The sequence below is a fragment of the Dendropsophus ebraccatus genome, chromosome 1, assembly GCF_027789765.1.
Source record: "Dendropsophus ebraccatus isolate aDenEbr1 chromosome 1, aDenEbr1.pat, whole genome shotgun sequence".
Classification (NCBI taxonomy): domain Eukaryota; kingdom Metazoa; phylum Chordata; class Amphibia; order Anura; family Hylidae; genus Dendropsophus; species Dendropsophus ebraccatus.
Window position 1 is genome coordinate 216,355,260 of NC_091454.1, and position 14,468 is coordinate 216,369,727.

General features: G+C 43.8%; 1 protein-coding gene across 1 annotated transcript in view; it reads left to right on the forward strand.

Annotated features, from left to right (window-relative positions):
- LOC138769654 (complement C3-like) overlaps positions 1 to 14,468 on the forward strand; it is a 97,149-nt gene that overhangs the window by 24,262 nt on the left and 58,419 nt on the right. Inside the window, exon 7 of the mRNA XM_069948267.1 lies at positions 12,084 to 12,171. Coding sequence (XP_069804368.1) covers positions 12,084 to 12,171 — 88 coding nt within the window. The remainder of the gene's footprint in view (positions 1 to 12,083; positions 12,172 to 14,468) is intronic.

Below are 14,468 nucleotides of genomic sequence, written 5' to 3' on the forward strand. Positions count from 1 at the left end.
ACACAGCAGTACAGGACATGTAGTATCACACTGTACTGTAGAGAGGAGATACTAGACACACACAGCAGTACAGGACATGTAGTATCACACTGTACTGTAGAGAGGAGATACCAGACACACAGCAGTACAGGCCATGTAGTATCACACTGTACTGTAGAGAGGAGATACTAGACACACAGCAGTACAGGCCATGTAGTATCACACTGTACTGTAGAGAGGAGATACCAGACACACAGCAGTACAGGCCATGTAGTATCACACTGTACTGTAGAGAGGAGATACTAGACACACAGCAGTACAGGCCATGTAGTATCACACTGTACTGTAGAGAGGAGATACGAGAGACACAGCAGTACAGGACATGTAGTATCACACTATACTGTAGAAAGGGTATACTAGATACACACAGCAGGACAGGACATGTAGTATCACACTGTACTGTAGAGAGGAGATACTAGACACACACACAGCAGTACAGGACATGTAGTATCACACTGTACTATGGAGAGGAGATACTAGACACACACAGCAGTACAGGACATGTAGTATCACACTATACTGTAGAGAGGAGATACTAGACACACACTCAGCAGTACAGGACATGTAGTATCACACTGTACTATGGAAAGGAGATACTAGACACACACACAGCAGTACAGGGCATGTAGTATCACACTGTACTGTAGAGAGGAGATACTAGACAATCACAGAAGTACAGGACATGTAGTATCATACTGTACTATGGAGAGGAGATACTAGACACACACACAGCAGTACAGGACATGTAGTATCACACTGCACTGTACATAGGAGATACTAGACACACACACAGCAGTACAGGACATGTAGTATCACACTGTACTGTAGAGAGGAGATACTAGACAAACACAGCAGTGCAGGACATGTAGTATCACACTGTACTATGGAGAGGAGATACTAGACACACAAACAGCAGTACAGGACGTGTAGTATCACACTGTACTGTAGAGAGGAGATACTATAAACACAGCATTACAGGACATGTAGTATCACACTTTACTGTAGAGAGGAGATACTAGACACACAGCAGTACAGGACATGTAGTATCACACTATACTGTAGATGAGATACCACACACACAGCAGTACAAGACATGTAGTATCACACTATACGGTAGAGAGGAGATACTAGACATACACACAGCAGTACAGGACATGTAGTATCACACTGTACTGTAGAGAGGAGATAATAGACACACACAGCAGTACAGGACATGTAGTATCACACTGCTGTAGAGAGGAGATACTAGACGCACACCTGTACAGGACATGCAGTATCAAACTGTACTGTAGAAAGGTGATATTAGACACACTGCAGTACAGGACATGTAGTATCACACTGCTGTATACTGTACAGAGGGGATACTACACACACAGAGCAGTACAGGACAAGTGGTATCACACTGTACTGTAGAGAGGAGATACTAGACACACACAGCAGTACAGGACATGTAGTATCACACTGTACTGTACAGAGGAGATACTAGACACACATAGCTGTACAGGACATGTAGTATCACACTGCACTGTACATAGGAGATACTTGACACACACAGCAGTACGGGACATGTAGTATTACACTATACTGTAGAGAGGAGATACTAGACACACACAGCAGTACAGGACATGTAGTATCAAACTGTACTGTACAGAGGAGATACTAGACACACATAGCTGTACAGGACATGTAGTATCAAACTGTACTGTACAGAGGAGATACTAGACACACATAGCTGTACAGGACATGTAGTATCACACTATACTGACAGATTTCTATGACTGCCATGCATGCGCCTCTCAGTACGTCCAGAGTGGGGTGTGGGAGACGGGGCCTCTATGTGTGTAATTCTGTATTTTCTGATTTTTGTATGATGAGTATTGTAGAGAGGAGATACTAGACACACAGCAGTACAGGACATGTAGTATCACTCTGTACTGTAGAAGAGATACTAGACACACACACACACAGCAGTACAGGACATGTAGTATCACACTGTACTGTAGAGAGGAGATACTAGACACACACAGCAGTACAGGACATGTAGTATCACACTGTACTGTAGAGAGGAGATACCAGACACACAGCAGTACAGGCCATGTAGTATCACACTGTACTGTAGAGAGGAGATACTAGACACACAGCAGTACAGGCCATGTAGTATCACACTGTACTGTAGAAAGGAGATACCAGACACACAGCAGTACAGGCCATGTAGTATCACACTGTACTGTAGAGAGGAGATACTAGACACACAGCAGTACAGGCCATGTAGTATCACACTGTACTGTAGAGAGGAGATACGAGAGACACAGCAGTACAGGACATGTAGTATCACACTATACTGTAGAAAGGGTATACTAGATACACACAGCAGGACAGGACATGTAGTATCACACTGTACTGTAGAGAGGAGATACTAGACACACACACAGCAGTACAGGACATGTAGTATCACACTGTACTATGGAGAGGAGATACTAGACACACACAGCAGTACAGGACATGTAGTATCACACTATACTGTAGAGAGGAGATACTAGACACACACTCAGCAGTACAGGACATGTAGTATCACACTGTACTATGGAAAGGAGATACTAGACACACACAGCAGTACAGGGCATGTAGTATCACACTGTACTGTAGAGAGGAGATACTAGACAATCACAGAAGTACAGGACATGTAGTATCATACTGTACTATGGAGAGGAGATACTAGACACACACACAGCAGTACAGGACATGTAGTATCACACTGCACTGTACATAGGAGATACTAGACACACACACAGCAGTACAGGACATGTAGTATCACACTGTACTGTAGAGAGGAGATACTAGACAAACACAGCAGTGCAGGACATGTAGTATCACACTGTACTATGGAGAGGAGATACTAGACACACAAACAGCAGTACAGGACGTGTAGTATCACACTGTACTGTAGAGAGGAGATACTAGAAACACAGCATTACAGGACATGTAGTATCACACTTTACTGTAGAGAGGAGATACTAGACACACAGCAGTACAGGACATGTAGTATCACACTATACTGTAGATGAGATACCACACACACAGCAGTACAAGACATGTAGTATCACACTATACGGTAGAGAGGAGATACTAGACATACACACAGCAGTACAGGACATGTAGTATCACACTGTACTGTAGAGAGGAGATAATAGACACACACAGCAGTACAGGACATGTAGTATCACACTGCTGTAGAGAGGAGATACTAGACGCACACCTGTACAGGACATGCAGTATCAAACTGTACTGTAGAAAGGAGATATTAGACACACTGCAGTACAGGACATGTAGTATCACACTGCTGTATACTGTACAGAGGGGATACTACACACACAGAGCAGTACAGGACAAGTGGTATCACACTGTACTGTAGAGAGGAGATACTAGACACACACAGCAGTACAGGACATGTAGTATCACACTGTACTGTACAGAGGAGATACTAGACACACATAGCTGTACAGGACATGTAGTATCACACTGCACTGTACATAGGAGATACTTGACACACACAGCAGTACGGGACATGTAGTATTACACTATACTGTAGAGAGGAGATACTAGACACACACAGCAGTACAGGACATGTAGTATCAAACTGTACTGTACAGAGGAGATACTAGACACACATAGCTGTACAGGACATGTAGTATCAAACTGTACTGTACAGAGGAGATACTAGACACACATAGCTGTACAGGACATGTAGTATCACACTATACTGACAGATTTCTATGACTGCCATGCATGCGCCTCTCAGTACGTCCAGAGTGGGGTGTGGGAGACGGGGCCTCTATGTGTGTAATTCTGTATTTTCTGATTTTTGTATGATGAGTATTGTAGAGAGGAGATACTAGACACACAGCAGTACAGGACATGTAGTATCACTCTGTACTGTAGAAGAGATACTAGACACACACACACACAGCAGTACAGGACATGTAGTATCACACTGTACTGTAGAGAGGAGATACTAGACACACACAGCAGTACAGGACATGTAGTATCACACTGTACTGTAGAGAGGAGATACCAGACACACAGCAGTACAGGCCATGTAGTATCACACTGTACTGTAGACAGGGCCGGCCTTAGGGTAGATGGCGCCCTGTGCGAAATTTCCTCTCAGCGCCCCCCCCCCCTCCCCCCCCCTTCCTGGACACAGCGCATAATCAGCAGAATATGAGACCAGAAGGGCACACTCTTAGTCTTCCCACACAGTATAATGCCCTCAAAGTGTCCCCACTGAGTATCAAATGTATTGCTGATGATAAATATTACTACCATACAGTGATTACATATAAGCAATTCTGCTACTGAACAACACCAACTCACAGGGGGTGTCTTCTCCGATCTGGGCCATTCAATCTTTCTTTTTTTCCTCTCCATTCTGCCTGGGCCATCTTCTCCTGGCCATGAGTCTTCTCTCCAGAATCTTCAGAGAAACATTTTAGTCTCCTTGCTACAGTAGTTAGGCTGCCTCTGTACCCCCAATATAGTTTTAATGCCCAATGTGCCCTCACATAATAGCTAGGTATGTCCTTCCTGTGCCCTTCTGTGCATTCCTCATTGTATGAGTGTACTGCTCTAATGAATTATAATTCCCTCTGTGGAGCCCCATGTATTATCCATCCCGTGTGCTGCCCCAATAGGTTATCGTCCCCTGTGTGCTGCCCCAATAGGTTATCGTCCCCTGTGTGCTGCCCCAATAGGTTATCGTCCCCTGTGTGCTGCCCCAATAGGTTATCGTCCCCTGTGTGCTGCCCCAATAGGTTATCGTCCCCTGTGTGCTGCCCCAATAGGTTATCGTCCCCTGTGTGCTGCCCCAATAGGTTATCGTCCCCTGTGTGCTGCCCCAATACGTTATCGTCCCCTGTGTGCTGCCCCAATACGTTATCGTCCCCTGTGTGCTGCCCCAATACGTTATCCCCCCTGTGTGCTGCCCCAATACATTATCCCCCCTGTGTGCTGCCCCCAATACATTATCCCCCGTGTGCTGCCCTCAATACATTATCCCCCGTGTGCTGCCCTCAATACATTATCCCCCCTGTGTGCTGCCCCAATACATTATCCCCCCTGTGTGCTGCCCCAATACATTATCCCCCCTGTGTGCTGCCCCAATACATTATCCCCCCTGTGTGCTGCCCCAATACATTATCCCCCCTGTGTGCTGCCCCAATACATTATCCCCCCTGTGTGCTGCCCCAATACATTATCCCCCCTGTGTGCTGCCCCAACATATTGTATCATAGCGCCCCCATGGTGAGAGTAAAATAAATAAATAAATACTCACCAGCTCCCCGTAGCTCTTTTCCCTTCTTCTGTCAGTCCCAGGCATGGCATCTTCGGTCTTCCGGTGCAGGCAGCCTGATATACAGAGGCTCTCTGCACCGGAAGCTTTCAGAACCCGGCTTTCCTTCCGTGCGTGTGCACGCAACGCACCGCACTCAAACTTTATCCAGCTGGCTTCTTGTGACCGCAGGCATATTGCTGCCTGCGGCCACAAGGGTCATTGACAGCGTGAGAAGCCAATCGCTTCTTGCGCTGTCTAAACAAGGCAACTACAAGCATGTCACAGACATGCTTCTAGTTAAACGGGGCAGCGCAGCACCCGGGTGGCAGCCCCGGCACCTGATCGGGTTTACCGGGTCCTGGCGCCCCCTTTGACACACGGGGCTGCACACCCCTAAGGCCGGCCCTGATAACAGGAAGGAATGCTGTATGTCTGCAGGAGCGCCGTTAGAAAGGAGCAGGGTGCCGGGCAGCCAGCTGGGGGAGCGATCGAGGCGAACAGACATACACACAGCACGACACTGTCACATAATGCATGCTGTGTATGTCTGTCCGCCCGATGGCTCCCCCAGCTGGCTGCCCGGCACCCTGCTCCTTTCTAACGGCGCTCCTGCAGACATACAGCATTCCTTTCTACTACACCACAGATAAGTAAGCAGACCTGCCTCTCTGCCCGGCAGCCGGGCCGCTTCCACAGCTGATCGCCCTGCGCCCTCCTGCTATAGTGTATCGGCGGCGCTCCTGCAGACAGAGACAGCAGCACACATTACTACAGCTAGTTGTGCAGCTGTCTCTTCTGCCCGAGCGCCCCCCTGCTGGCCTGGAGTGATGCGCCCTGTGCAACCGCACAGGTTGCACACCCCAAAGGCCGGCCCTGACTGTAGAGAGGAGATACTAGACACACAGCAGTACAGGCCATGTAGTATCACACTGTACTGTAGAGAGGAGATACTAGACACACAGCAGTACAGGCCATGTAGTATCACACTGTACTGTAGAGAGGAGATACCAGACACACAGCAGTACAGGCCATGTAGTATCACACTGTACTGTAGAGAGGAGATACTAGACACACAGCAGTACAGGCCATGTAGTATCACACTGTACTGTAGAGAGGAGATACGAGAGACACAGCAGTACAGGACATGTAGTATCACACTAAACATAGAAACATAGAAACATAGAAGATTGTCGGCAGAAAAAGACCACTGGGTCCATCTAGTCCGCCCTTTTAGTATTTTCTTCCTTATTATCTTAGGATAGATATATGTCTATCCCAGGCGTGTTTAAATTCTGTTATTGTAGATTTACCAACCACCTCTGCTGGAAGTTTGTTCCAGGTATCTACCACTCTTTCAGTAAAATAATATTTTCTTACATTGCTTCTGATCTTTCCCCCAACTAACCTCTCACTGTGTCCTCTTGTTCTTGAGCTCAGTTTTTTACTAAAAACACTCCCCTCTTGAACCTTATTTAGTCCCTTAACATACTTAAAGGTTTCAATCATGTCCCCCCTTTCCCGTCTTTCCTCCAGACTATACAGATTCAAATCCTTAAGTCTTTCCTGATATGGTTTATGCCTCACACCCTCCACCATTTTTGTAGCCCGTCTTTGGACCCGTTCTATTTTATCAATGTCCTTTTTTAGGTGAGGTCTCCAGAACTGGACACAGTATTCCAGATGTGGCCTCACCAGAGCTCTATACAGCGGGATCACAATCTCCCTCTTCCTACTGGTTATACCTCTAGCTATACACCCCAGCATACGATTTGCTTTCCCCACCGCCTGGTTGCACTGGTGACTCATTTTAAGGCTTTCAGAAATCATTACCCCTAAATCCTTCTCTTCTGAAGTCTTTTCCAACACAGTACTGCCGATGTGATACTCGGATAGAGGATTCCTCCTCCCCAAGTGCATTATTTTACATTTGGAAACGTTGAACTTCAATTTCCACTGTTTGGACCACGTATCTAGCAAAGCTAAATCATTTTCCATATTACTGACACCTCCAGGAATATCCACCCTATTGCACACTTTTGTGTCGTCAGCAAACAGACAAACTTTACCTATCAACCCTTCTCCTATGTCACTTACAAACATATTAAAAAGAATAGGACCCAGAACAGACCCTTGTGGCACACCACTTGTAACCAGTCTCTGCTCAGAATATACACCATTAACAACAACCCTCTGATATCTCTCCTTCAGCCAACCACAAATCCACTGAACTATCCAGGGATTTAGTCCAATTTTCTCCAACTTCTCTATCAGCTCTTTATGGGGAACTGTATCAAAAGCTTTGCTGAAGTCCAGATAGGCGATATCCACAGCACCACCTTCATCCAGCACTTTTGTGGCATAATCAAAGAAATCAATGAGATTAGTCTGACATGATCGGCCCTCAGTAAAGCCATGCTGGTTTGGATCCATCAAATTGTTGATTCTTAGGTGATCCATTATCTTCTTTTTTAGAAGAGTTTCCATCATTTTCACTACTACAGATGTCAGGCTCACTGGCCTGTAGTTACTGGGCTCTTCTCTATTCCCCTTCTTGTGGATTGGTATAACATTGGCTGTTCTCCAATCATCGGGGACATCTCCTGTTAGCAGGGATTGGTTATACAGATCTGTCAGGGGGGCAGCAATCACAGATCTGAGTTCTTTAAGAACCCTGGGATGGACGCCATCTGGACCCATCGCCTTATTCAGCTTTAAACGGGCAAGTTCCTCTGCAACTTCAGCCTCTGAAAATACTGGAGCCGAACCCATATAGCTGGAGGCAATGTTGTGTCCAACCATCCTGTGATTGTGAAGGCCGCCTTCTGAAAACACTGAGCAGAAGTAACTATTCAAATAGTCAGCGACCGCCTTATCTCCATCAATAAACGTATTCTCCCCATTACTTATTTTAGTAATGCTGCAGCCATTCTTCTTCTTCTTCCTGTCACTTATATATCTGAAGAAGGTTTTATTCCCCGCAGTAACAGATTTTGCCATTTCCTCTTCTTTTGAGGCTTTAGCAGCATTTATAATCTGCTTTGCCTCCTTCTGTATACTTTTATATGTCTCTCTGTCAGCTTCATTCCCAGTCTCCTTATACTTCCTATACGCTGCCTTTTTTCCTTTTACAATGGCCTTAACCTCTCTAGTAAACCATAATGGATTCTTCTTCCTTTTACTTTTGCTAACTTCTCGTACATATAGTCTAGTTGCCTTTAATATGACATTTTTTAGTTCTGCCCACTGAGTGCTCGCCCCCGATGTTTTATCCCACCCTCTTAATTCTTTATCTAAATACTCCCCCATTTTATTAAAATCTGTCTTCCTAAAATCCAATACTCTTGTTGTAGTATGGGATTGGACGTAGTCAGTTTGTACGTCAAACCATAGACACTGGTGGTCACTGGAACCTAGATTTTCTTCCACTCTAACTTCAGACACCCGATCCCCATTAGTAAATACTAAATCTAGAATGTTCTCTCCTCTGGTAGGTGACTTCACAAGCTGTTTCAGAGATGCCCCTGTAAGGGTCTCCATTACATTCTTGCTTTTACATGTAAGTGCAGAAGGGATATTCCAATCCACATCCGGCATGTTAAAGTCGCCCCTAAACTACAATGTCCCCCTTTAATGACATTTTAGTAATTTCATCCATCAGCATATTATCATAGTCCTCGCTTTGCCCCGGAGGCCTATAGACAACACCTATCCTAATAACAGATCCCTCTTTGGACTGCATACAAACCCAGAGAGTCTCCAGCTCTTTATATGTATTTTGGATGAGTGTCGATTTAAGACTATCCCTGACATAAATGGCTACCCCGCCTCCCCTTCTCTCTGCTCTGTCTTTCCTGTACAGAATATATCCCGGTATAGCTATTTCCCAATCATTAGACTCTTTGAACCAGGTCTCTGTTACAGCAACAAGGTCCAAATCATCTCTAGACATAATGGCCGTCAGCTCACAGATCTTGTTTCCTAAGCTGCGAGCATTCGTACACATTGCCCGAAGATTACTAAGCTTCATAATACCTTTATTCCCAAATTCATCTACCGCACCAACAGCACCTTCCTTACCACCAATAACCGCACCAACCATTGCATCTACAGCACCAATAACCGCACCAACAACTGCGTCAACAGCACCAACAACTACATCAACAGCACCAACCACTGTGTCTACAGCACCAACCACTGCACTTTCACCAATCCGGATACACTTATTTGTCTTTACTGGTCGGGGACAGAAATCCTCCTCCTCTATTATACTTCTGTCCCCTTCATCTAGTTTAAATGTCTGTCCAAAAACAATCTGAATTCCTTACTAAGTACCTGTGTACCTATGTGTGATGGGTGCAAACCATCCCTCTTGAACATGTCCTTTTTGCACCACTTGCAAAAGCTATGACTAACAAACCCAAAACCTTCTGCCTTACACCACTGCCTTAACCATGCATTAAACTCTGAGATACGACATGCCTTGTTGTTCTGATTACAGACCGGCAAAACCTCTGAAAATGTCACAGAATCTGTTATCTTGCCCAGCTCCAGACTAAAAGTTTGAAATTCCTTTTTAACCAAATCCACATCTCCTTGGGACAAGTCATTGGTTCCAAGATGAACCACCAGATCAATCTTGCTATCTATACTAGCAGCCTTCACAATGTTCACAATCCGTCTCCTATCCCTCCTGACAGTAGCACCTGGGAGACATCTCACCTCTCTAAACACATCCTCCTCCTGTCCTACCACAACACCTCTAACAATCGAGTCACCAACTAGAAGATGCCTTCTCTTCTTACTAACCTTTACTTCTGCCCTCAGTGGCCCATCCAAAACAACATCCCCATTGGAAATAACCTATACTGTAGAAAGGGTATACTAGATACACACAGCAGGACAGGACATGTAGTATCACACTGTACTGTAGAGAGGAGATACTAGACACACACAGCAGTACAGGACATGTAGTATCACACTGTACTGTAGAGAGGAGATACTAGACACACAGCAGTACAGGACATGTAGTATCACACTATACTGTAAAGGAGATACTAGACACACACAGCAGTACAGGACATGTAGTATCACACTGTACTGTAGAGAGGAGATACCAGACACACAGCAGGACAGGACATGTAGTATCACACTATACTGTAGAGAGGGTATACTAGATACACACAGCAGGACAGGACATGTAGTATCACACTGTACTATAGAGAGAAGATAAAAGACACACACAGCAGCACAGAACATGTAGTATCACACTATACTGTATAGAGGAGATACTGGACACACAGCAGTACAAGACATGTAGTATCACATTATACTGACAGATTTCTGTGACTAGCATGCATGCGCCTCTCAGTACGTCCAGCGTGGGGTGTGGGAGACGGGGACGTATGTTAGACCGGCAAACCTGAACATAATTTTTTACAAAAGGCCTCTATGTGTGTAATTCTGTATTGTCTGATTCTTGTATTATGAGAATTGTAAAGTGCTCAGTTATGGCGGTATTCTAAATAGAGATGAGCCAAAAGTTCGATGGCAGGTTTGACCATTTTTTAACTAAGTAAGGTTCGGGATCCTCTGAACCAAACCTTAAATAAACTGCACTAAAACAGCTAAAGGCTATGTTCACACAACGTCGAAAAAAGGAAAAAAGCGTCCGCTTTTTGTGGTTAAAAAGACGTCTGTTATAGCATCATTTTAATTGCCTTGACTAAAATACATTGAAGTCTATGGAATAACGGACGTCTTTTTCTTTTTCACACATTGTATTGAATGACAGACGTCTTTTGAGGTGGACGCATTCAATAAAATGTGTGAAAAAGACGTCCGTTATTCCATAGACTTCAATGCATTTTAGTCGTGTCACTTAAAATGATGCAATAACGGACGTCTTTTTAACCCCAAAAAGTGGACACCTTTTTCCTTTTTTTTGACGTTGTGTGAACATAGCCAAATGATGGCAGAAGTTTAGCTGTTTTAGTGCGGTTCAAAAAATTTGCTTATCAGTATTTACCTTTCCGGGCTTCCCCCATGTCCTTCTTCCATGGTGTCCCCCACTACCACCAAATTCCTGTTCAACCAATCACTGGGCAGTGTCCCCATTGCTATCTCTTCTCAGTCAGTAATTAGCTGAACGGATTGAAGACAGCCGGGAACACCGGAGACCTGGACACCGGGGAGCGCAAACAGGTTTTTTTTTTTTAGATGTGCGGCCACCATCCTTTTGAACTTTGCAAAAAGTTTGGCTCGGTGCTTTAGAAAAAATCTTGGGAAGTTCAGTTCGCATAATAATATTATTATTATTATTATTATTATTATTATTATTATTATTATTATTTTATTATTATTATTATTTTAATAATAATAATAATAATAATATTATTATTATTATTATTATTATTATTATTATTATTATTATTATAATAATAATTATTATTATTATTATTATTATTATTATTATTATTATTATTATTTTAATAATAATAATAATATTATTATTATTATTATTATTATTATTATTATTATTATTATTATTATATTATTAATATTATAATATTATTATTATTAATAATATTATAATAATAATATAATAATAATATAATAATAATAATAATAATAATAATAATAATAATAATATGTTTGATCATAATTACATTGATTTAGAATTGTCACAAAATGTTTCTTTTTACGTGTATTTCAGTTCTTCCAAGCATTGAAGTAAAAGTAACTACAGCTAAGAAATTTTTCCACATTAAAGATGAAGAACTAATTGTGGACATAGAGGCAAAGTGAGTAGAAGCGTTTGGTCGTGTTGAGTTACTTTACGAGAGGATGTTACGTGACCCAGTGGTCAGCGACATCTGCTGGAGCGTTATTAAAGGGATTATCAAGGTTTATAAAAACATGCGTGTCACTTGGTTTACGTCTGGTATTGCAGCTCAGTTCTGCTGAAGTGAATGGCGATGTAATACCAAACACCAGGGCCGGCCTTTGGGGTGTGCGACCTGTGCGATTGCAAATGGCGCCTCACTCCCGGCCAGCTAGGGGGCGCTTGGCCTCCTCCTCACATAGTAGTTCGTTTAGGGCGCTCTGGCAGATAGACAGAAAGCACATCTAACTTCTGTTTCTAATGGTGCGTTTACACGAAACGATAATTGGCCCGATCGTACGATTAACGATGTCGGAGTACCGATTTTTTTTTCATAACAATCAGCGTTTATACGGTACGATACATCGTACGGAAAATTCGTTTTGCGATCCTTTCGCGATCCTTAAGCCTATCTCATACATTGGTTAAATCGGCGAACGACTGTTCACACGGAACGATATGCGAATTTTTTGCGAACGACGAACGACAATTTGATAACATGTTGAAAGATCAAAATGAACGATTTCTCGTTCGTCGTTTGATCGTTCGCTGCGTTCACCCGTACGATTATCGTTCGAATTCGATCGTTATCGTGCAAATTTGCACGATAATCGTTACATGGAGGCCACAGCAGAAAGTGAGAGGAAGCGCCCCTCCCCCGGCTGACCCGTCCTGACACAAGACAGTGTGAGTAATATCCCTGCTTTACCTCTGTCTCTGCCAGGTAGCTGGGAGTGGGCTGTGACAAGGACTGCAAAGGGCAGGACAGGTTTAACCCTTACACTGCAGCTAATGAAACAAATATATGGTGAAAAGCAGCGAAAGTGTTAAACCTGACTTGCTGTAATAAATAAAAGTCATATATATATATATATATATATATATATATACACAACTTTATTTATTTCCAGGTCACATAGAACCCCAGATAGAAACACAAACTTTTCAATAAAGTATTATGAGATAGCCCTTACATGTTACATAGCATTTATCAGGAAAACTACCCATTTGTTTTCAGTGTTTTTCCCCCTTTTGTGGCCAGCAGGTGGTGTTAGGCTGGGTTCACACTGCGTTTTTGCAATCGACTTTTTTTTCATCCCTTTTTTTCAAAAGACTTCCATTGAAAAAAAAAAGGGATCCGTTTTTTTTAATGGACACAAAAGTAGTGTCAGCTACGTTTTTGCATCCGTCAAAAAAAAAAAAAACGGATCCGTCAATGGAAAAACGGATCAAAACGGATGCACACAAATGCATCCGTTTTTTTCATCCGTTTTTTGCAAAAAACTGATGAAAAAAAACTGATTGCAAAAACGCAGTTGTGAACCCAGCCTTAGGCTCTTACCACATTGGTGTCCAAACATGGATGAAACCGCGCTGCCATTTCCTCTACAATAGCCGTGCAATGTTGTGGGGATTATTGGCAATATGGCACGGCTCTTAGGGCCATAGGGACGTTGTTTTCCATGTGTTTAAAAATGCATTCTGAATGCAAATATGGAAACACAGCATTAGATGTACATTTTACTTGCTCAGGAGGATATCTGTAAGGGTGACTTTACACAGACAGATTTAACTGACAGATTATTGAAGCCAAAGTCAGAAACAGACTATAAACAGAGAACAGGTCATTAAGGAAAGACTGAGATTTCTCCTCATCTCAAATCCATTCCTGGCTTTGGCTTTAAAGTTTCTAGTTGTGTGTGGGGCTGGGGGGGTACTTGTTTGTAAGGCTGGGGGGGTAGTTTTGTGTATGGCTGGGGGGTAGTTGTGTGTATAGCTAGGGGGGTTTTCGGGTAGTTTTGTGTATGGCTGGGGGGGTAGTTGTGTGTATGGCTGGGGGGTATTCAGGTAGTTGTGTGTATGGCTGGGGGGGTACTCGGGTAGTCGTGTGTATGGCTGGGGGGGTAGTTGTGTGTATGGCTGGGGGGTATTCAGGTAGTTGTGTGTATGGCTGGGGGGGTACTCGGGTAGTTGTGTTTATGGCTGGGGGGTACTCGGGTAGTTGTGTGTATGGCTGGGGGGTACTCGGGTAGTTGTGTGTATGGCTGGGGGGGTACTCGGGTAGTTGTGTAAATGGCTGGGGGGTACTTTTGTGCATGGGGGGAGGGTAGTGGTGTGTATGGCGGAGGAGGGGGGAGGGTGAAGGAGCTTTATGTTACCTTAAGGGGCGGGGGGGGCGCCAAAAAAAGGCTTTGCACAGGGCGCTATTTACCCTAA